Raw genomic sequence first — 23,046 nt, 5'->3', positions numbered from 1 at the left:
TGTTGTGGCGCCCTCTGCTGGTGGATGGTGTGACTGCAGGCAGGGTCAGGCTTTACAGGGCGAGAGAAACTCAGGGTGAGGAGAGAGAGAGAGAGAGAGAGAGAGAGGGAGGGAGAGAGAGAGAGAGAGAGAGAGAGAGAGAGAGAGAGAGAGAGAGAGAGAGAGAGAGAGAGAGAGAGAGAGAGAGAGAGAGAGAGAGAGAGAGAGAGAGAGAGAGAGAGAGAGACGAGCAGGTTTACCGAGGTTGACGGTGAGTTTGACCCGTCCTCCGTCCAGCTCGAGCCGCAGTGTGTCGGCCGACTCTTTGGAGGTTGTGGCCATGAGCAGCCCATAGGCTCGCTGGGACATGAAGCGCAGAGCCACGTCTTCCGCCTCAGTGTGCATGGAGCTGGGCATGATGATCTTCAGATACATGCTGCCATCGTAACTCAGCACCGTCGCCTCTGCGGACACACACACACACACACACGAGTGCCATATTACTGTACATGCCACTGACAGCTGTGACACACACACTAAAGGTGTCATGACCTGTCTTTCTTCTTTGTTTATCCTGTTGTCTGACCCATATGGAAAAGTCTTGCTAAAAACATATGTGATTCTTATATGTTCCAACAGAAAACTATAAGGATCATATATGCTGCAAAAACCACATACACAAATTGTACAATATTCATGTATTTTCAATCATATATGTCCTAAACTGTAAAAAAAATATATGGTGGATTGTGTTAAATACAACCCCTGCAAATCAGTGAGATTTTACTTTAGTAAATTAATTAGCAAGTAAAACGAATAAAAAGGGGTAACCCTAATGCAAAGAAAACACACACACACACACACACACACACACACACACACACACACACACACACACACACACACACACACACACACACATATATATATATACACACACACATACAGTTAACAATAACACAAGTCAAGCACACTGGCATGTTCCTACATATTTAGCAAAGAGCTGTAACTGCTGAAAAGTGCACCGACATTATTGTTAATAAAAGTAACAGTTTTACGGGTTTTTAAATTGAGCAAAAACACATGAAATAACAATTAATTTTAACATTTAACCTCCTTTAAATCAGAAGTAAAGCATGATGGGAAGTAGAAATTTGTTGTAACTCATTCTGTAAAAGTTATGTGTGTACATGTATGCATTCACATTAATATGGGAAATTCAATATACAGTAAGGCTACACAATAAAGGATACAACTTAATGGATATTACATGTAATATTATTTATATCTTAATTAATAAATATTGTATGTGTTAAAATATAGCCATATTTTATAAATATAGTCAATATGCATACATTGCAGTAGCTATATTAAAAAAGGCTTTAGTTTATCTTTCCTTTATTCCTTTATATTTCCTTTAATATAGGCTATTTTGCATATAATTGCAGTATATTCCCATATATTTGTTTCGTAATGTTCTACCCATACAAACTATTTGTTAACAGCAATATCAGCAATATTTAAAAAAATAATAATTAAACACTCACTCTAAGCGTTAGGCTTAGACGATGAAGATTTCTGTAACAAAAATAGCCTTAGTTCTGTCATCGCAAACTGCGCATGCGTCACCGCGCCGCGGCCAGGAGGAAAATCAGGAAATCAATCGCGGGTTCTTGTTGTCTCCGTGATATGATTGCCTCCCAGCGGGACCGCGAAGTGTCGAGCTCCAGGTAAGAATTGTGTTTGTCATGCCGTTCTCAATGCAAATGTTAACTTATTTAATCGCAAGATTTACTAAAAGATTAGTAAATTGTTCGTTTCTGTTATCATGTCGGTGCCACCGTAGTGTTAGGTAACGTTAAGCCTAATTATGCTGCGCGCACGTGCAAAAATTAAATTACAAGTATTTAATGTGCAAAAACAAGTGAAAAATGCTTATATTTGTATTAAAGTTATTAAACTATTTGATTGGTCTCATCATTTGTTAGTCCCTTTGAATAAAAACGTCTGCTAAATGATCAAATGTAAAAAACGACTATTCTAGTTGTTTAACTGTGTCATTTGATAACTAAGTTAAACCCTAAAGCTCATGGTTTGCATAGATAACGTTATACAACGATTGTGTGACAGTGAAAGCTGTGTGACACTGACAAAAAGCAAAAGTTAGAATAAATGTGATGTGATTTGTTTACCGGTATGTTCCTTTTGTCATCATTAATAGTCTATTTTGTGCCAATTCACTTTAAAATAGTTAATGTTTTAGTGAACTTGAGTTTGCAAATTGCTCTAATGTAGTTAAAATATAGCTAAAATATAAACTTCTATCATTTGCATTCATGTAACTGCAACATATATGAATCTAAATGATGTACAATATTACAATTTTGTAATAGAAAGTAAGTAACTGTATAAGAATATATTGTTATACTGAAAAAAAAAACATTATAATGAAACGTGTTTAATATTCCTGTATGTAAATGAGGTGGTCAAGAAGATTTTCTTTTTCTTCCACAGAAAGATCTTCATGAAAACATTTGAAGACCACGCATGAAGAACAGGTTCAGCCGCAGACTGGTTCATCCCATGAGGACTGGTTCAGTTCTGAACGGGAAGTGTTGAAGAAGTTTATGTACTCTGAGTTGTAAGACTTGAACTAATGTTAACAAATGAGACTTTATTGTAATGTATTAACTAACATGAACTAACAATGAGCAATACATTATTACAGTATTTATTAAACTTTGTCCATTTTTAACGTTTAGTTCACCCAAAAATGTATGTTGTTAAAATGACCCTCATGTCGTTCCAAACCCATAAGACGTTCATTTATTTTCAGATTACGTGATTACGTCATCCTTGGCACCTCGCAGAGCTGAGCAAGTTGAACAATTAAGGTTGAAAAGTATATTATTATTTTTTAAATGACTGATCGTTTGACTAGATAAGACCCTATTCCTCATCTGGGATCACGCAGAGGGGCTATGAAGCCCTTTGAAACAGCCTTGATCTGGACCTTCACCATTTTGGTTGTAACTGAAAAGCATTATATGATGAACTATCCTGGAATGTTTTCTTCAAGAAATAAAGACATGAACATCTTGGATGAGATGGGGGTGAGTAAATGATCAGTCAATTTTTATTTTGGGGTGAACTAATCCGTTCATTATCTTTGATTGATGGCCATGACACTGTGTTCAACGTATTCTGTTGTTGTTTTTTGGGTTTTGTTTTTTTCCTGAGCAAAGTTCAGTTTGCTATCAAGTTGGAATTGTAAATTACTCATGTATCGCCTCAAAACTCCCACAGCCAATCTCCGTACTATGGGAGATCGGGCCTTCTGCTCTGCAGCCCCCAGTCTGTGGACTGCTCTCCCTGACCACCTGCGGACTCCACAGACTATAGATACTTTTAAGCGTGGTCTTAAAACCCACCTTTTTAGCAGAGCTTTTAATTGACTTGCTACTTCTTTATTTTATTTTATTTTATTTTTCAGTTTTATTTATTTATTGTTGATAGTTTTTTTTTTATTTATTCTGTAGCACTTTGAGATTTTGTTTAATATAAAGTGCATTATAAATAAAATGTATTATTATTATTATTATTATTAGGTGGAGTATAATTTGAGTGTTTCATTTTGTGTTGAAATAAAAGTGTTTCCATCACAAATTTGTGTATGTCATTGATTGAAATCATATATGGTTAGTATATGCAGAGATGTAATATTGACTGAAATCATGTATGATTATTATATGTAGTTTATATGTATATTATATAAACTTGAAGAGCTAACACACCTTTTCCCTATTAAAAAAATATGAAATCTGTATAAAAAGCATATAAACAAATGACACAAAATATGAATAAATCCTATATGACTTTAATATGACTAGCATATGATTCAGTATAAGAACTTTATATGATTTGTATATGAATATCATGTATTTTCTACTAATACCATATACCATTGCATACAGTTTACATGTAAAACTCATATAAGATTTTTGCAGGATTCATACATGACCCAAAAGTTTTCTGTGTGCTTTTTAGTATGAAATGGGCCATAAACGGTCTGATTTTGTGTATGACATATATGGGACTTACATTAAACATATAAGATAATTCTGACTGATTTAAGTAAGGAACATATATGGTCGCTATATATGAACCATATAGGTTTTTTTCATATGGGGAGGTCCACTAATGACGTTGGTGTGGTTTTTCCATTCACACACATCATAACTCATCAGTAATAGGCTATTTTCTGCACTGGTTTGAGGCTCTCTCCTGAACGCTGACGGTTCTGATGGGCGTGGCACTGGAGACTTAAGTTAACGCCCACGGCTAGGATTGGAGAAGATTTGCAAATTTAATGAGCTTCTGCTCCGCTGTCAGGGAGGGATTGTTTTGAAAGCGGTAACCGGAATGATTCTCTCGACCGCACCGTTCCTGACGGATCCAATATAGAAGCACAGCATTGTGTTTTAATCTCAATATGTCTGCAAATCCAGCTCGACCTGAGAATTGTTTACAAACACTTCTGCTGTGAAATGAAGGGAACACGCGAACATGTCTTCCCCACGTCAGCTGGAACATCATTAAAAATAAATGAAGTATCACTCATTCCTAATATTAGGATCAGAAGGAAGCTTAAGCAGCGACTGTGTTCTTCCACAACCAGGAATAGCGCAATATCTTAATCTTCCTCCGCATGTTTATTGATGTGGGCTAGCGAGATCATGAGTCGGTGGGCAGGGCTATTGGATTAGATGAGTCGGTGGGCGGGGCTACTGGATTAGAGAAGTCAGTGAGCGGGGCTACTGGATTAGTTGGGTCGGTGGGCGGGGCTACTGGATTAGAGGAGTCGGTGGGCGGGGCTACTGGATTAGAGGAGTCGGTGGGCGGGGCTACTGGATTAGAGTAGTCGGTGGGCGGGGCTACTGTATTAGAGAAATCGGTGGGCGGGGCTACTGGATTAGACGAGTCGGTGGGCTGGGCTACTGGATTAGATGAGTCGGTGGGCGGGGCTACTGGATTAGAGAAGTCAGTGAGCGGGGCTACTGGATTAGTTGGGTCGGTGGGCGGGGCTACTGGATTAGAGGAGTCGGTGGGCGGGGCTACTGGATTAGAGGAGTCGGTGGGCGGGGCTACTGGATTAGAGTAGTCGGTGGGCGGGGCTACTGTATTAGAGAAATCGGTGGGCGGGGCTACTGGATTAGACGAGTCGGTGGGCTGGGCTACTGGATTAGATGAGTTGGTGGGCGGGGCTACTGGATTAGACGAGTCGGTGGGCTGGGATACTAAACTAGAGGAGTCGGTGGGCGGGGCTACTGAATTAGACGAGTCGGGGGGCGGGGGCTACTGGATTAGAGGAGTCGGTGGGCGGGGCTACTGAATCAGAGGAGTCGGTGGGTGGGGCTACTGGATTAGACGAGTCGGTGGGCAGGGCTACTGGATTAGACGAGTCGGTGGATGGGGCTACTGGATTAGATGAGTCGGTGGGCGGGGCTACTGAATTAGACGAGTCGGTGGGTGGGGCTACAGGATTAGAGGAGTCGGTGGGCGGGGCTACTGAATCAGATGAGTCCGTGGGCGGGGCTACTGGATTAGACAAGTCGTGGGCGGGGCTACTGGATTAGACAAATCGGTGGGCGGGGCTACTGGATTAGAGGAGTCGGTGGGCGGGGCTACTGGATTAGACAAGTCGGTGGGCGGGGCTACTGGATTAGAGGAGTCGGTGGGCGGGGCTACTGGATTAGACGAGTCGGTGGGCTGGGCTACTGGATTAGACGAGTCGGGGGTGGGGCTACTAGAGGAGTCGGGGGGCGGGGCTACTGGATTAGAGGAGTCGGTGGATGGGGCTACTGGATTAGATTAGTCGGTGGGCGGGGCTACTGAATTAGACGAGTCGGTGGGCTGGGCTACTGGATTAGATGAGTCGGTGGGTGGGGCTACTAAACTAGAGGAGTCGGTGGGCGGGGCTACTGGATTAGAGGAGTCGGTGGGCGGGGCTACTGGATTAGACGAGTCGGTGGGCGGGGCTACTGGATTAGACGAGTCGGTGGGCTGGGCTACTGGATTAGACGAGTCGGGGGTGGGGCTACTAGAGGAGTCGGGGGGCGGGGCTACTGGATTAGAGGAGTCGGTGGATGGGGCTACTGGATTAGATTAGTCGGTGGGCGGGGCTACTGAATTAGACGAGTCGGGGGGCGGGGCTACTGGATTAGACGAGTCGGTGGGCGGCGCTACAGGATTAGATGAGTCGGGGGTGGGGCTACTGAATCAGAGAAGTCGGTGGGCGGGGCTACTGAATCAGAGGAGTCGGTGGGTGGGGCTACTGGATTAGATGAGTCGGTGGGCGGGGCTACTGAATTAGACGTGCTTATTATTCTGTAGAGGCGGTGTTTCTCAACACGTTGACGTCGAGATGAAGCACAGGATCGTTTTCTGAGCCTGGTGTCTATAAAAGCTTTTCTTTGACTAACAAGGAAGTTTTCAGCTCTGAAATTTAGAGGATATTTTTATATTACCATGACCTTTTAAATATGAAAATCTCAAGGGAACGTTGATTTCTCAATTCATCAGCCCTTTAACACCATCATCTGTAGTGTAATACTCTCCGGCTGACACTTGGTGGCAGTGACGCGCCGCTCTAAATCAGCTGCTAACAGCGATCCAAAGACACAAACAGCTTTTGCTTCACTGAACAACATCTGGCTGTTAAAAAGATGAAAATAAATATGTTTAATAAAACAAACGGGCTCCTCTTAAAGTGTTTCTGCAGCTGAATCCAAAACAGCACTTAATACCCACCTGTTCCTACAACAAACACTATCCACAGAGATGAGGAATCCTCCTTATAAAGCCCTGAGCTCGACTGGAGCAGGAGAATCTGTGGATGCAGACGCGCGCGCGTGTGTGTGTGTGTGTGTGTCTGTACGCGAGACGAGCAGCTTTTTGCACCATCTGGTGTCGTTAAAGGTGGCACAGATGGTTCTGGTGAGCTTCGCTGCTCCGGTGCTTCTCCCAGCTCGTGACATCGGCTCTTTCCCGCCAGCATGGCTCCAGATACGGCACACGGAGGGCCGAGGAGCGCTGGCGGAGCGAGGCCGCGGGAAGCGGAGCGCAAACGCTGAGCGCTGGAGCTTCAGGACTCTGATAAAAGAGTCACGCATGCTAAATATAACTCATGTTACAGATTCACACGGGTCCGACGGACTGAGAATACCTCCTGGACCGTTCTTGTGTTTTATGGGATATTGCAGTGTTTATTATAAATGATTGATCACTACACATCATTAATGTTTTAAAAACATGTTCCTGGCAATATTAAAACAGAATAAGATTAAATATTAAATCCTGCGGTAACATCTCTTCTCTGACTGTCTTTCTGTCTGTCTGTCTGTCTGTCTGTCTGTCTGTCTGTCTGTCTGTCTGTCTGTCTGTCTGTCTGTCTGTCTGTCCGTCCATCTGTCTCTCTGTCTGTCTCTCTGTCCGTCCGTCTCTCTGTCTGTCTCTCTGTCTGTCTCTCTGTCTCTCAGTCTGTCTCTCTCTGTCTGTCTATCTGTCTGTCTCTCTGTCTGTCTGTCTGTCTGTCTCTCCGTCTGTCTCTCTGTCTGTCTGTCTCTCTGTCTGTATGTCTCTCTGTCTGTCTGTCTGTCTCTCTGTCTGTCTCTCTGTCCGTCCGTCTCTCTGTCTGTCTCTCTATCTGTCTGTCTCTCTGTCTCTCAGTCTGTCTCTCTCTGTCTATCTATCTGTCTGTCTCTCCGTCTCTCTGTCTGTCTCTCTGTCTGTCTCTCTGTCTGTCTGTCTGTCCGTCCGTCTATCTATCTGTCTGTCTGTCTGTCTGTCCGTCCATCCGTCTGTCTCTGCAAACGGTTGTCAGGGCAAGAACATTGTGTGAGTGTGTGAGTGTGAGTGAGAGTGTGTGAGTGTGAGTGAGAGAGTGAGTGTGAGAGAGTGAGTGTGAGTGAGAGTGTGTGAGTGTGAGTGTGTGAGTGTGTGTGTGTGTGTCCTCCAGGCTCTTACCGATCTCACAGTTGCTGCCCAGGTATCCGGTGCCGGTGCAGTCACAGATGTAGCGGTTCCAGCCCTCCTTGCACTGTCCTCCGTTGCTGCAGGGGGCACTGCTGCACCTCTTCTGGAGCTCGCGCGTGCAGAAGCTGCTGACCCCCGGAGCGCTCTGGATCTCGGCCAGCCGCCGCACGTCTCGGCTCTTGCCGTCGATGAACAGGTCGCGCACACAGCCCACATACCCGTAGTGGAGCAGCGCGGTCCAAACCTCCGGCGGCAGAACCAGGCCCTGGCCCGCATCCGGCAGCCCCCCCAAAAACATATCACTGTCCAGGTCCAGGATCTCACTGCCCTCGTTAGAGTTAAAGGGCATCGAGCGGCTGTTGACCGAGATCGACCCTGACAAAGAGAAGTGTGTGTGAGAGTGTGTGTTAAAGGGTTAGTTCAGCCAAACATGTAAATTGTGTGATTAATTCCTCCTGTGGTTGGACAGCCGTCAGACCTCCGCTCATCTTTAACGGTTCGAAGCTTTGTTCTGAAATCGGCCATCACTATATAAGTCGTTATTTAGTGTTTTTGCGCACTAACTCTATTCTGGCCTCTTCATCAATGATTGTAGAGCCGCTGTAGTGAGATGGGCTTTGTAACGACGTCTTTAGTGCCTTTATGGGTCTTGAGAGAGGAAATGGCATTGGTGTCAATGAAGGCCTTTCTGAGCCATCGGATTTCAACACTAATATCTTCATCTGTGTGTGAAGATGAGCGGAGGTCTGACGGCTGGCCAACCACAGGAGGAATTAATGACAGAGTTTACATTTTTGGCTGAACTAACCCTTTAATTGTGAGCCCATATTCCTGCTCTCTGGGTAGATCGGAGAGATTTATGACTCTCTCTTAATTGTCAATTAAACTGCAATTACAGAACTGCTGGACTTTCTTCCCCACAGGACTCACACCCACCTCCTCCAGTCTTACACCCGATTAGCCAATTACAGCAAATGGATGCCGCCTTTGGCCCCGTTTAGGAGCGATGACTGCAGGAGCGAATCCTCAAAATCAGGGATTCCCAAACTTTACAGGCAGAAAAATAAAATATTCTTTGGAAATGTTTACAGGTCTCTGATGTTAGCTAGTGCTCGGATGACATCAAACACTTATGATATATTCACAGAATCTCAACCTATTATTATTCCCACACAGCTCTTTATATAAAGTCAGACACACAACTGTGCAAAAGTCTTCGGCACGTTAGTATTTTCAGCCCCCAAAAATGTTTCTAAGCCAGTTATTTTTATATTTGCAAAAACAAGCACATTTATTTTGCCATTAATTGTAATAATCTAGGCTGCCGTGGTCATCCTCAGCTCTAGTCAGAATGTGAGTCTGCTGCTCATTGGGCTGTGATTATGGGGCGTGTTTCAACCCAACCAGGAAAGACCTCGATTGGACAGACCAACAACCAATCAGAGCAGCGGAGCGACGCATAACGTTAGTTGTCAAATGTCAACAGAACTCAACTGCACTGAGTTGCTAAGTCTGCGGTTTCCTGACGGTTGTTTTCCATGTCCGCGGGTTGAAGCCATCTCAGTTATGTTATATATAGACCCAGGAATGACAATTTTAGCAGCAACCTTGCCAAAATAGCACACATTTACCCCCAAAACACCTTTTTTTTCTTCTGGGGAACCGTTGAATATATCATAAGTGTTTGATGTCATCTTTCGTTGCTGTATCCGTAACATGCTTGTTTTTACAAGACAGAGTTGTTAGCCCTGTGCTAAACCTCCAACCTGGAGGACCAGTGAGGACGACCCAAGATCACCTGGCGTCGCACAGTAGAGGAATCTATAAACCTGACATGGGGAGAAAAAAAAGCCCAGAATCGTCCAGAGTAGAGAACGTTCGTTTCTGCCCTACACACCTACAGGCATAATGGGCAGTAAGTAAGTAAGTTTGATGTCATCCGAGCACTAGCTAACATCAGAGACCTGTGAAGATTCCAGAGAATATTTTATGTCTGCCAGTAAAGTTTGGGGATTCGCTTCTGCAGTCAGTACGAGTGCCCCAATGTGAGCCGGTTTCCTCACCTCTCCGTCCTTCTCTCTGGAAGTCCACATGGCACCATTCGCCGTCGTTCACCTTCTTGTTGCTGGTCTTGAGTTTGATGCTCCCCGAGCCCATGTCCATCAGCAGGTATAGAAACCCATCGAGCAGCTCCATGGCGAAGTAATCGGTCTTCATCTCGCGGCCCGGCCGAGGCTCCTTCGAGCTCTGTGGTTTGCCGTGGCTGAACAGCAGGAGTCCGCTGGGCTCAGTGGTGCGGAAATCAAAGGAGATGGAGCTGGTCTTCTTGGTGTCCCAGCGTGGCAGGGCGATGTAGGATTCGGCCGTCTCGAAGGTCACGGGGTCGAGGGCTGCCACGTCCTCGCAGCGGAAGACCAGGTCGCCGTGCAGACTGATCTTGGGGTCTCTCTCAATGGCCAGACGGGACAGCTCCAGCTTGAAGTCATTGTTCTTGTAGACAACCTGCAGGCGGCGACAGGGTAGTACATTAACCTCATGTTGAGTTCCAGGCATTTTGACCAAAGTCCCTTTTATGGAAAGTCTGGTCAATTGGCGGCCATACTTGCTTCTGAGATTCTAACAGCAGCTATTGTGACACAATGACTTTATTAGTCAGTGATTGGCTCTTTAATTTAGAAGGCAGGACTTATTCCACCATATTGTGCGTTGCACTTTCTCCCATTCATAAGTCTGTCTGTCTATCTGTCCGTCTGTCTTACTTTCTGTCTGAATCTCTGTCTGTCTGTCAATCTGTCTGTCTCACTGTCTGTCTGTCCGTCAATATGTCTGTCTGTCTGACTGTCTGTCAATCTGTCTGTCCATCTGTCTCACTGTCTGTCTGTATTACTATCTGTTTGTCTGTCTGCCTGCCTGTCTGTCTGTTTGTCTGTCAATCTGTCTGTCTGTCTGTATGTCTGACTGTCTGTCTGTCAATCTGTCTGTCTGTCTGCCTGTCAATCTGTCTGTCTGTCAATCTGTCTGTCTGTCTGTCTGTCTGTCTGTCTGTCTGTCAATCTGTCTGTCTGTCTGTCTGTCAATCTGTCTGTCTGTCTGTCTGTCTGTCTGTCAATCTGTCTGTCTGTCTGTCTGACCGTCTGTCTGTCAATCTGTCTGTCTGTCTGTCTGTCTGTCTCTCTGTCTGCCTGCCTGCCTGTCTGTCTTACTATCTGTTTGTCTGCCAGCCTCTTTGTCTATCTGTCTGTTTGTCTCACTATCTGTTTGTCTGTCTGTCCATCTGTCTTACTGTCTGTCTGTCTGTCTGTCTGTCTGTCTCACTGTCTGTCTCTCTGTTTGCCTGCCTGTCTGTCTTACTATCTGTTTGTCTGTCTGTCTGTCTGACTCTCTGTCTTACTATCTGTTTTTCTGTCTGTCTGTCTGTCTGTCTGTCTGTCTGTCTGGCTGGCTGTCTGTCTGGCTGTCTGTCTGTCTGTCTGGCTGTCTGTCTGTCTGTCTGTCTGGCTGTCTGTCTGTCTGTCTGTCTGTCTGTCTGTCTGGCTGTCTGTCTGTCTGTCTGTCTGGCTGTCTGTCTGTCTGTCTGTCTGTCTGGCTGTCTGTCTGTCTGTCTGGCTGTCTGTCTGTCTGTCTGTCTGTCTGTCTGGCTGTCTGTCTGTCTGTCTGTCTGTCTGTCTGTCTGGCTGGCTCACTTTCTCCCATTCATAAGTAGTATGCGCGCACCGTTTTTAAAGATCTTAAGTCTTTGTTTTGACCCAGCAGAAGCTAGTATATGTTATTGTACTGACTTTGCTCACACAGGGTATAACTTCCCAGATAATCATTTTGATTATATTTGATTATATATTTTGATAATAGATCTGTACTTTTAAGTTTTGTTTCTTTTTGGAGATTTTTGATTGTAGGACTCATGGATCTGAGATTATGGACCAACAAAAAATTGGTGTAGAAACAAATAGCAAATTCACAAATAATTACAAAGAAATGGCAATAAATATTGAGTAGTAAAGCTGAAATAAAGAATAGCTCCGCCCCTAAACTCAAACCAATGGTTGCGCTAATTGAACATCGATTGGTTAATTATGATTAATTTCACAAGAGGTTGTGATTCATTGAGATTAACTTAGATTAATTGCAAAAAAGGTGTGATTATTCATGATTAATCGTGATTAATTGCACAAAAGATTGTGATTGATTGAGATTAATCAAGATAAATTGCAAAAAAGTTGTGCTTATTCACGTTAAATCACGATAAAATGCACAAATGTTGCAATTAATCAAAATTAATCATTAATAGTTGCACAAAAAAGGCTGTGATTACTTGAGATTACTTGCGATTAATTGCGCAAAGGGTTATGATTAATTGCAATTAGTCACAATTAATTGAAAAATGTTGCTCATTCACAATTAATAATAATGCCTTTCAACAAGGTATGCATATTTTGTTATTAATCACGATTTATTGCAAAAAAGATTGTGATTATTCACAACGGAGTGTGATAAATCACACAAAGAATTGTGAATAATTGCAAAAAAAGCTATGAGTATGCACGCATAATTGTGATTAATCGAAAAAAAGGCTGTGGTCAAATGAGATTGATTACAATTAATTGCAAAAAGCTGTGATTATCCAAAACGAATCGCTATTCATTTAAACAAGTTATGAATATTCAAGATTAATCGTGACAAATTGCACAAAAGGTTGTGATTAGTCTTAATAAACAATGATTAGTTGCAAAAAAAGGTTTTGATTTTTCAAAATTAACTGTGATTAGTTGTACATTTTTGGATTACTTTGGATTAATCGTGATCAATTAAACAAAGGATCGTGATTAATCGCAAAAAAGAAGATGTGATTATTCGCAGTTAATCGTGATTAATCGCACAAAAGATTGCAGTTAATTGAGATTACTGAATGATTACTCACGTCTTTCAGGCATCCCATGAAGTTGTTGCTGACCGGAGATCCGGGCAGATCCGCCGTATTCGGGCTTCCGCCGATATAGAAGAAGTCATCGGATCCCAGCATGGTGTAATCCTCCTGTGTGTAACCGGTGGTGGTCAGAATACCATCCACCGATATAGTGACCTGACGGCGGGCGCGAGAGAGAGAGAGAGAGAGAGGTTTCCCGAGGAGAGACAGAAAGAAAGGAGAAAGGAGAGAAAGAGACTGAATTAAGGAGTCATTGTGGTTGTGCCGGCTCCTAATCTGAGTGTGCGGTGCGAGGAAACGCTTCTTTACAGTGCAGTTGAAGGACTCGAAACACACAGCTTTCCTCAAACTCATCGCCAGAATACTCCCAGTTTAGATAATCGGTTTTTAGACCACAACCTCGCTTCAATTTCAGCCGCACTTTACAACTACACTACAAAACATGCTCTTCTTATTCAGTATTTTTTCTTGTTTCCAGTCCAAATATCGAAATATTCTTAAATCAAGATGCATTTACTAGATCAGTAAAACGACAGGAGATATTTTTCCTTGTTTTGTTGAAAATAAAATCTAAATGAAGTGAGTTTTTGCTTCAAACAGGCAAAATGATCTGCCAATGGGGTGAGAGAAATAATCTCATTTCTGATTGGGACGGAAACAAGAAACAAGATTTCAATCAGAAATAAGATTGTTCTCATCCCATTGGCAGATCATTTTGATTGTTTTAAGTGTCACAAAGTAAAATGAGAAATCTTGGAGTTAGTTTTTGTGCAGAACACTATCAAGACCTCATTCTTTTATCTCAGAAATATTGCACGTCTACGTCCTATGCTTTCTTTTTCTGTCGCCGAAAGGTTGATTACCGCGCTTGTTTTCTCGCGGATAGACTCTTGTAATGCCCTTCTTGTCGGAGTTTCCAAATCTTGTACAAACAAACTTCAATATTTGCAAAACTGGTTTTGGTAACCTAAAGGGGCGGTAACCTTTCCTGATGACATCAGTACAGGATCATTCAAGATCAGCTCGTCTCTCATTTTCTCGAAGGCAGAGAAAGACAGAACTCGCTTTACACCGATCAACATCTCTAGCCACTTGGGGACGATATTCAGGCTAGGGGAACTCATATTAATGCTGAAAAACCTCATCAAATAAAAATATCATGCCATGGGACCTAGTGCTGATGTTAACATATAAGGCAGTGCATGTTTTTTTTTCAAGATTGCTTTTAATTGATTTTTATTTGTTGTTTACTTACTGTTATTTACTTTTATATTACTATATATATATTGTGAAGCGCTTTGAAGCAACTTTTAAAGGCGGTATACAAAATAAATGTATTATTATTATCATTAATTATTATTATTATTATTATTAAGCAAAAACTCACTTCATTTAGATTTGATTTTTAAGAAAAGAAGAACAAATATTGCATGTCGTTCACTTTTCTAGTGAATGCATCTTGATTTAAGAATTGTTTAGACTAGACACAATGACTGAGTACGAAGAGCATTTTGTTGCAGCGTAGACTCTGTTAATACCTTGGAATATCGTCATATTTTCCTCCCGAAGGCTCTCTCGTCATGAATGATGCAGTTTTTCTGTTCCTGTGTAAGATCTGCCGAAGCTCTTTGATAACACACTTCACATCTCTCGAGCAGCTTTAACACATTTGTCTGCTAAAGTCTCTGATCAAGAGAGAAGTCGAGCGATTCGCACACCTTTCCTTCAGCGTGTTTGGCTTTTAAAAGGATTTGTCGTGATCATTCACATGTTGAATAATAATGATGTTTTTGCCCTTTCTGACTGAACGTGTCCAATTAAAACCTGCGCCTGATAAAGGCTGACACAGACGACTTCATCCGTCAAATCATGTTTTTATTAAACGACTATCACACGCAAGCCAGAGCCATTTCTCTTCCCAACCATATATAAAGCAAAACATGCTCTTATTTAGTACTTTTTTCTCGTTTCCAGTCCAAATATATATACAAAAATCTTAAATCAAGATTCATTTACTAGAAAAGTAAACTGACATAAGATATTTGTCCTTGTTTTCTTAAAAATAACTCAAAATGAAGAGAGTTTCTGCTTAAAATAAGATAAATAATCTGCCAATGGGGTGAGAGAAATAATCTTAATTCAAACAGAAAACAAGATTATTTATCTCACCCCATTGGCAGATTATTTATCTTATTTTAAGCAAAAACTCTCTTCATTTTGAGTTATTTTCCCCAAAACAAGACAATTACTTTTGCTTGTCTAGTAAATGTTTCTTAATGTAATAATTGTTCAATATTTAGACTGGAAACAAGACAATGACTGAGTGTGAAGAGCGTTATTCTGCAGTGTGTGAAGCAGCTTCTGATGAAACATCAGCCACAGATCATTAGCAGCTTTCCGGCAGAAACTCAAAGGTCTGTCAGATATGTGTGGCATGAGAAGCTGGAGCCTGAGCTCCTCAACTGCACCTGAGGAAGCGTCCCTGAGCCGCGCGTCTCTGGGGCGCCGTACAGACCAACACATTTTTATGTCTGCTGTCGTACTCTGGAGGTTCGGCCTGCGGCTCGCGGAACGCGTCGTGTTTCTCGGGCTGTTCTCTGGTTCAGAAATAAAGCATCTGAGAGGAATGCGACGGACGAACCGGAGCGCGGAGCATTTGACCCGGAAACACTGAGCTTTATTTCTGAGAGTGTGTGAAGGAGTGTGTGGGATATTCCTGACTGTGAAAGACTCGATCGCGGTTGTTCTCCGAGAGCTCAAACAGCCGAAAGCCTTTCGCTCGCATCCCCGGATTCTGGAGGAGAAATTAAATATGATGTGTGTGTGTGTGTGTGTGTGTGTGTGTGTGTGTGTGTGTGTGTGTGTGTGTGTGTGTGTGTGTGTGTGTGTGAGAGAGAGAGGTCATTGGGCCTGTGTGTGAGTGTGTGTGTGTGTGTGTGTGTGTGTGTGTGTGTGTGTGTGTGTGTGAGAGAGGTCATTGGGCCTGTGTGTGAGTGTGTGTGTGTGTGTGTGTGTCTGTGTGTGTGAGGTCATTGGGCCTGCGTGTGTGTCTGTGTGTGTGTGTGTGTGTGTGTGTGTGTGTGTGTGTGTGTGTGTGTGTGAGGTCATTGGGCCTGCGTGTGTGTCTGTGTGTGTGTGTGTGTGAGAGAGAGAGTTCATTGGGCCTGTGTGTGTGTGTGTGTCTGTGTGTGTGTGAGTTCATTGGGCATGTGTGTGTGTGTGTGTGTGAGGTCATTGGGTCTGTGTGTTTGTAAGCAGTGTGTCGTAGCTCCGCTGGCATTATGGCAGTGTTGGCCGCGCTCGTTCCTGGCCTCGACTCAGCGTTATTACGATAAATAAATCATTACAGCGCGAGAGTTAACCAGCTGTCAGCCACCCGTGAGACAGACCCGCAGAGAGAGAGGAGCGTCAGTGACCACAGCAAACACACACACACACAACCCCAGCTTAAACTCACAGATACACACCACGGCAGAACACACACAACCCCAGCTTAAACTCATCACAGACACACACACAGCGAAGAACACACACAACTACAGCTTAAACTCATCACACACACACACACACACCACGGCAGAACACACACAATCCCAGCTGCAAACACACACAAACACAACCTTAGCTTAAACTCACAGAAACACACCACAACAGAACACACACAACCTCAGTTTAAACTCATCACACACACACACACACCACGGCAGAACACACACAACCTCAGCTTAAACACACACAGCCTCAGTTTAAACTCACAGACACACACAACGGCAGAACACACACAACCTCATCTTAAACACGCACAACCTCAGCTTAAACTCATCACACACACACACCACGGCAAAACACACAACCTCAGCTTAAACACACACAACCCCAGCTGCAAACACACACAACCTCAGCTTAAACACACACAACCTCAGCTTAAACACACACAACCTCAGCTTAAACTCACACAACCTTAGTTTAAACACACACAACCTCAGCTTAAACACACACAACCTCAGCTTAAACACACACAACCTCAGCTTAAACACACACAACCTCAGCTTAAACACACACAACCTCATCTTAAACACACACAGCCTCAGCTTAAACACACACAACCTCATCTTAAACTCACACAACCTTAGTTAAAACTCACAAAACCTCAGTTTAATCACACACAACCTCAGCTTTAACTCATCACACACACACACACACACACACACACACACACACACACACACACACACACACACACACACACACACACACACACACAAACACACACACACACACACACACACACACACACCATGGCAGAGCACACACAACCCCAGTTTAAACTCACAGACAAACACCACGGCAGAACACACACAACCCCAGCTTAAACTCATCACACACACACACACACACACACACACACACACACACACACACACACACACACACACACACACACACACACACACACACACACACACACACACACACCACGGCAGAACACACACAACCTCAGATTAAACACACAAAACCTCAGCTTAAACACACACAACCTTGTCTTAAACACACACAACCCCAGCTTAAACACACACAACCTCAGCTTAAACTCATCACACACACACACACATACACACACAGCGAAGAACACACACAACCTCAGCTTAAACAAACACAACCTCTACTTAAACTCATCACACACACAAACAGCAAAGAACACACACAACCTCAGCTTAAACACACACAACCTCTGCTTAAACACACAACCTCAGCTTCAACACACACAACCTCAGTTTAAACACACACAACCTCAGCTTAAACAAACACAACCTCTACTTAAACTCATCACACACACAAACAGCAAAGAACACACACAACCTCAGCTTAAACACACACAACCTCTGCTTCAACACACACAACCTCAGTTTAAACACACACAACCTCAGTTTAAACATACACAACCTCAGTTTAAACACACACAACCTCAGCTTAAACTCACACAAGCTTAGCTTAAACAAAGAACACACACAACCTCAGCTTAAACACACACAACCTCTGCTTAAACTCATCACACACACACACACACACACACACACACACACACCACACACACACAGCGAAGAACACGCACAACCCCATCTTAAACACACACAACCTCAGCTTAGACACACACAACCCCAGCTTAAACGCACACAACCTCAGCCTAAACTCACACACACACTCCTGAACTGACAAACACAACCTCATCTTAAACTCACACACACACACACTCACAAACTGACACACACAACCTCAGCTTAAACTCACACACACACTCTTGAACTGACACACACAACATCAGCCTAAACTCACACACACACTCCTGAACTGACACACACAACCTCAGCTTAAACTCACACACACACTCCTGAACTGACACACACAACCTCAGCCTAAACTCACACACACACTCCTGAACTGACACACACAACCTCAGCCTAAACTCACACACACACTCCTGAACTGACACACACAACCTCTGCTTAAACTCACACACACACTCCTGAACTGACACACACAACCTCAGCCTAAACTCACACACACACTCCTGAACTGACACACACAACCTCAGCCTAAACTCATCACACACACTTCTGAACTGACACACACAACCTCAGCCTAAACTCACACACACACTCCTGAACTGACACACACAACCTCAGCCTAAACTCACACACACACTCCTGAACTGACACACACAACCTCAGCTTAAAGTCATCACACACACTCCTGAACTGACACACACAACCTCAGCCTAAACTCACACACACACACTCCTGAACTGACACACACAACCTCAGCTTAAACTCACACACACACTCCTGAACTGACACACACAACCTCAGCTTTAAGTCATCACACACACTCCTGAACTGACACACACAACCTCAGCCTAAACTCACACACACACACTCCTGAACTGACACACACAACCTCAGCTTAAACTCACACACACACACTCCTGAACTGACACACACAACCTCAGCCTAAACTCACACACACACACTCCTGAACTGACACACACACAACCTCAGCTTAAACTCATCACACACACACCCCTGAACTGACATACACAACCTCAGCTTAAACTCATCACACACACTCCTGAACTGACACACACAACCTCAGCCTAAACTCACACACACACACTCCTGAACTGACCCACACAACCTCAGCTTAAAGTCATCACACACACTCCTGAACTGACACACACAACCTCAGCCTAAACTCACACACACACACTCCTGAACTGACACACACAACCTCAGCTTAAACTCACAAACACACTCCTGAACTGACACACACAACCTCAGCCTAAACTCACACACACACACACTCCTGAACTGACACACACAACCTCAGCTTAAACTCATCCCACACACACCCCTGAACTGACATACACAACCTCAGCTTAAACTCATCACACACACTCCTGAACTGACACACACAACCTCAGCCTAAACTCACACACACATACTCCTGAACTGACCCACACAACCTCAGCTTAAACTCATCACACACACTCCTGAACTGACACACACAACCTCAGCCTAAACTCACACACACATACTCCTGAACTGACACACACAACCTCAGCTTAAACTCTCTCACACACACTCCTGAACTGACACACGCAACCTCAGCCTAAACTCACACACACACTCCTGAACTGACACACACAACCTCAGCCTAAACTCACACACACACTCCTGAACTGACACACACAACCTCAGCCTAAACTCACACACACATACTCCTGAACTGACCCACACAACCTCAGCTTAAACTCTCTCACACACACTCCTGAACTGACACACACAACCTCAGCCTAAACTCACACACACACTCCTGAACTGACACACACAACCTCAGCCTAAACTCACACACACACTCCTGAACTGACACACACAACCTCAGCCTAAACTCACACACACACTCCTGAACTGACACACACAACCTCAGCCTAAACTCATCACACACACTTCTGAACTGACACACACAACCTCAGCTTAAATTCATCACACACACTCCTGAACTGACCCACACAACCTCAGCCTAAACTCACACACACACACTCCTGAACTGACACACACAACCTCAACTTAAACTCACACACACACTCCTGAACTGACACACACAACCTCAGCCTAAACTCACACACACACACTCCTGAACTGACACACACAACCTCAGCTTAAACTCATCACACACACACCCCTGAACTGACATACACAACCTCAGCTTAAACTCATCACACACACTCCTGAACTGACACACACAACCTCAGCCTAAACTCACACACACTCCTGAACTGACCCACACAACCTCAGCTTAAACTCATCACACACACTCCTGAACTGACACACACAACCTCAGCCTAAACTCACACACACTCCTGAACTGACACACACAACCTCAGCTTAAACTCACACACACACACACACACACTCCTGAACTGACACACAAAACCTCAGCCTAAACTGACACACACACACTCCTGAACTGACACACACAACCTCAGCTTAAACTCCCACACATACTCCTGAACTGAAACACACAACCTCAGCTTAAACTCACACACACTCCTGAACTGACACACACAACCTCAGCTTAAACTCACACACACACTCCTGAACTGACACACAAAACCTCTGCATAAACTGACACACACACACTCCTGAACTGACACACACAACCTCAGCTTAAACTCACACACACACTCCTGAACTGACACACACAACCTCAGCTTAAACTCACACACACTCCTCAACTGACACACACAACCTCAGTTTAAACTCACACACACACTCCTGAACTGAAACACACAACCTCAGCTTAAACTCACACACACTCCTGAACTGACACACACAACCTCAGCTTAAACTCACACACACACTCCTGAACTGAAACACACAACCTCAGCTTAAACTCATCACACACACTCCTGAACTGACACAGACACACACACTCCTGAACTGACACACACAACCTCAGCCTAAACTCACACACACACTCCTGAACTGACACACACAACCTCAGCTTAAACTCACACACACACTCCTGAACTGACATACACAACCTCAGCTTAAACTCATCACACACACTCCTGAACTGACACACACAACCTCAGCCTAAACTCACACACACTCCTGAACTGACCCACACAACCTCAGCTTAAACTCATCACACACACTCCTGAACTGACACACACAACCTCAGCCTAAACTCACACACACTCCTGAACTGACACACACAACCTCAGCTTAAACTCTCACACACACACACACACACACACACACACACACACACACACACACACACACACACACACACACACACACACACACACACTCCTGAACTGACACACAAAACCTCAGCCTAAACTGACACACACACACTCCTGAACTGACACACACAACCTCAGCTTAAACTCACACACATACTCCTGAACTGAAACACACAACCTCAGCTTAAACTCACACACACTCCTGAACTGACACACACAACCTCAGCTTAAACTCACACACACACTCCTGAACTGACACACAAAACCTCTGCATAAACTGACACACACACACTCCTGAACTGACACACACAACCTCAGCTTAAACTCACACACACACTCCTGAACTGACACACACAACCTCAGCTTAAACTCACACACACTCCTGAACTGACACACACAACCTCAGCTTAAACTCACACACACACTCCTGAACTGACACACAAAACCTCTGCATAAACTGACACACACACACTCCTGAACTGAAACACACAACCTCAGCTTAAACTCACACACACTCCTGAACTGACACACACAACCTCAGCTTAAACTCACACACACACTCCTGAACTGAAACACACAACCTCAGCTTAAACTCATCCCACACACTCCTGAACTGACACAGACACACACACTCCTGAACTGACACACACAACCTCAGCCTAAACTCACACACACACTCCTGAACTGACACACACAACCTCAGCTTAAACTCACACACACACTCCTGAACTGACACACACAACCTCAGCTTAAACTCACACACACACACTCCTGAACTGACACACACAACCTCAGTTTAAACTCACACACACACTCCTGAACTGACACACACAACCTCAGCTTAAACTCACACACACACTCCTGAACTGACACACACAACCTCAGCTTAAACTCATCACACACTCCTGAACTGACCCACACAACCTCAGCTTAAACTCACACACACACTCCTGAACTGACACACAAAACCTCAGGTTAATCTCTCACACACACTCCTGAACTGACACACACAACCTCAGCTTAAACTCACACACACACTCCTGAACTGACACACACAACCTCAGCTTAAACTCATCACACACTCCTGAACTGACACACACAACCTCAGCTTAAACTCATCACACACACTCCTGAACTGACACACACAACCTCAGCTTAAACTCATCACACACTCCTGAACTGACACACACAACCTCAGCTTAAACTCATCACACACACTCCTGAACTGACACACACAACCTCAGCTTAAACTCATCACACACACTCCTGAACTGACACACACAACCTCAGCTTAAACTCATCACACACTCCTGAACTGACACACACAACCTCAGCTTAAACTCACACACACACTCCTGAACTGACACACACAACCTCAGGTTAATCTCTCACACACACACTCCTGAACTGACACACACAACCTCAGGTTAATCTCTCACACACACTCCTGAACTGACACACTGAGCTACGGCTCACGCTTCACATCATTTATTGTGGCTGATATTCAGAGGAACATATAGTTTATATTTACAGCTGACCTTCAGCTGTCTGTTATCGTTTTAACAGTTATTTGATATTTTTCGTCTGCATTAACGGATTCTGTTTCATCTCAAACCAAGAATTGACCAAAAATGTGTATCTTAAAATGCAATGTTAGTCGCTTTGGATAAAAGCGTCTGCCAAATGCATAAATGTAAACCGTCTGTGATGCAACAACGAGACTGAACTTCCCGTCTTTATGACCGGACTAATGAACTACATTTCCCCAAAAATAAGCAGTGTTTTTTTCCTCATATGAACT

The 23,046-nt window shown here is 43.9% G+C and overlaps 1 protein-coding gene and 1 long non-coding RNA gene across 9 annotated transcripts in view; both read right to left on the bottom strand.

Annotated features, from left to right (window-relative positions):
• nrxn2b (neurexin 2b) overlaps window positions 1-23,046 on the bottom strand; it is a 474,027-nt gene that overhangs the window by 174,611 nt on the left and 276,370 nt on the right. For all 8 annotated transcript variants that reach the window (XM_067447624.1, XM_067447626.1, XM_067447625.1 and 5 more), the window contains 4 exons: window positions 12,932-13,093; window positions 10,077-10,515; window positions 8,005-8,388; window positions 240-443 (listed from right to left, as the gene is read on the bottom strand). In XM_067447624.1, coding sequence (XP_067303725.1) covers window positions 240-443; window positions 8,005-8,388; window positions 10,077-10,515; window positions 12,932-13,093 — 1,189 coding nt within the window. The remainder of the gene's footprint in view (window positions 1-239; window positions 444-8,004; window positions 8,389-10,076; window positions 10,516-12,931; window positions 13,094-23,046) is intronic.
• Window positions 17,496-20,526, bottom strand: LOC137088583 (uncharacterized). The gene is made up of 3 exons (XR_010907562.1): window positions 19,872-20,526; window positions 19,037-19,082; window positions 17,496-17,517 (listed from the first exon to the last, which is right to left on the bottom strand). It is a non-coding gene; the product is annotated as an uncharacterized lncRNA (long non-coding RNA).

This window comes from Pseudorasbora parva, chromosome 1, assembly GCF_024679245.1.
Source record: "Pseudorasbora parva isolate DD20220531a chromosome 1, ASM2467924v1, whole genome shotgun sequence".
Lineage (NCBI taxonomy): Eukaryota > Metazoa > Chordata > Actinopteri > Cypriniformes > Gobionidae > Pseudorasbora > Pseudorasbora parva.
The sequence above is the reverse complement of the archived record's forward strand: the minus strand, read 5'-3'. Positions and strand labels throughout refer to the sequence as shown.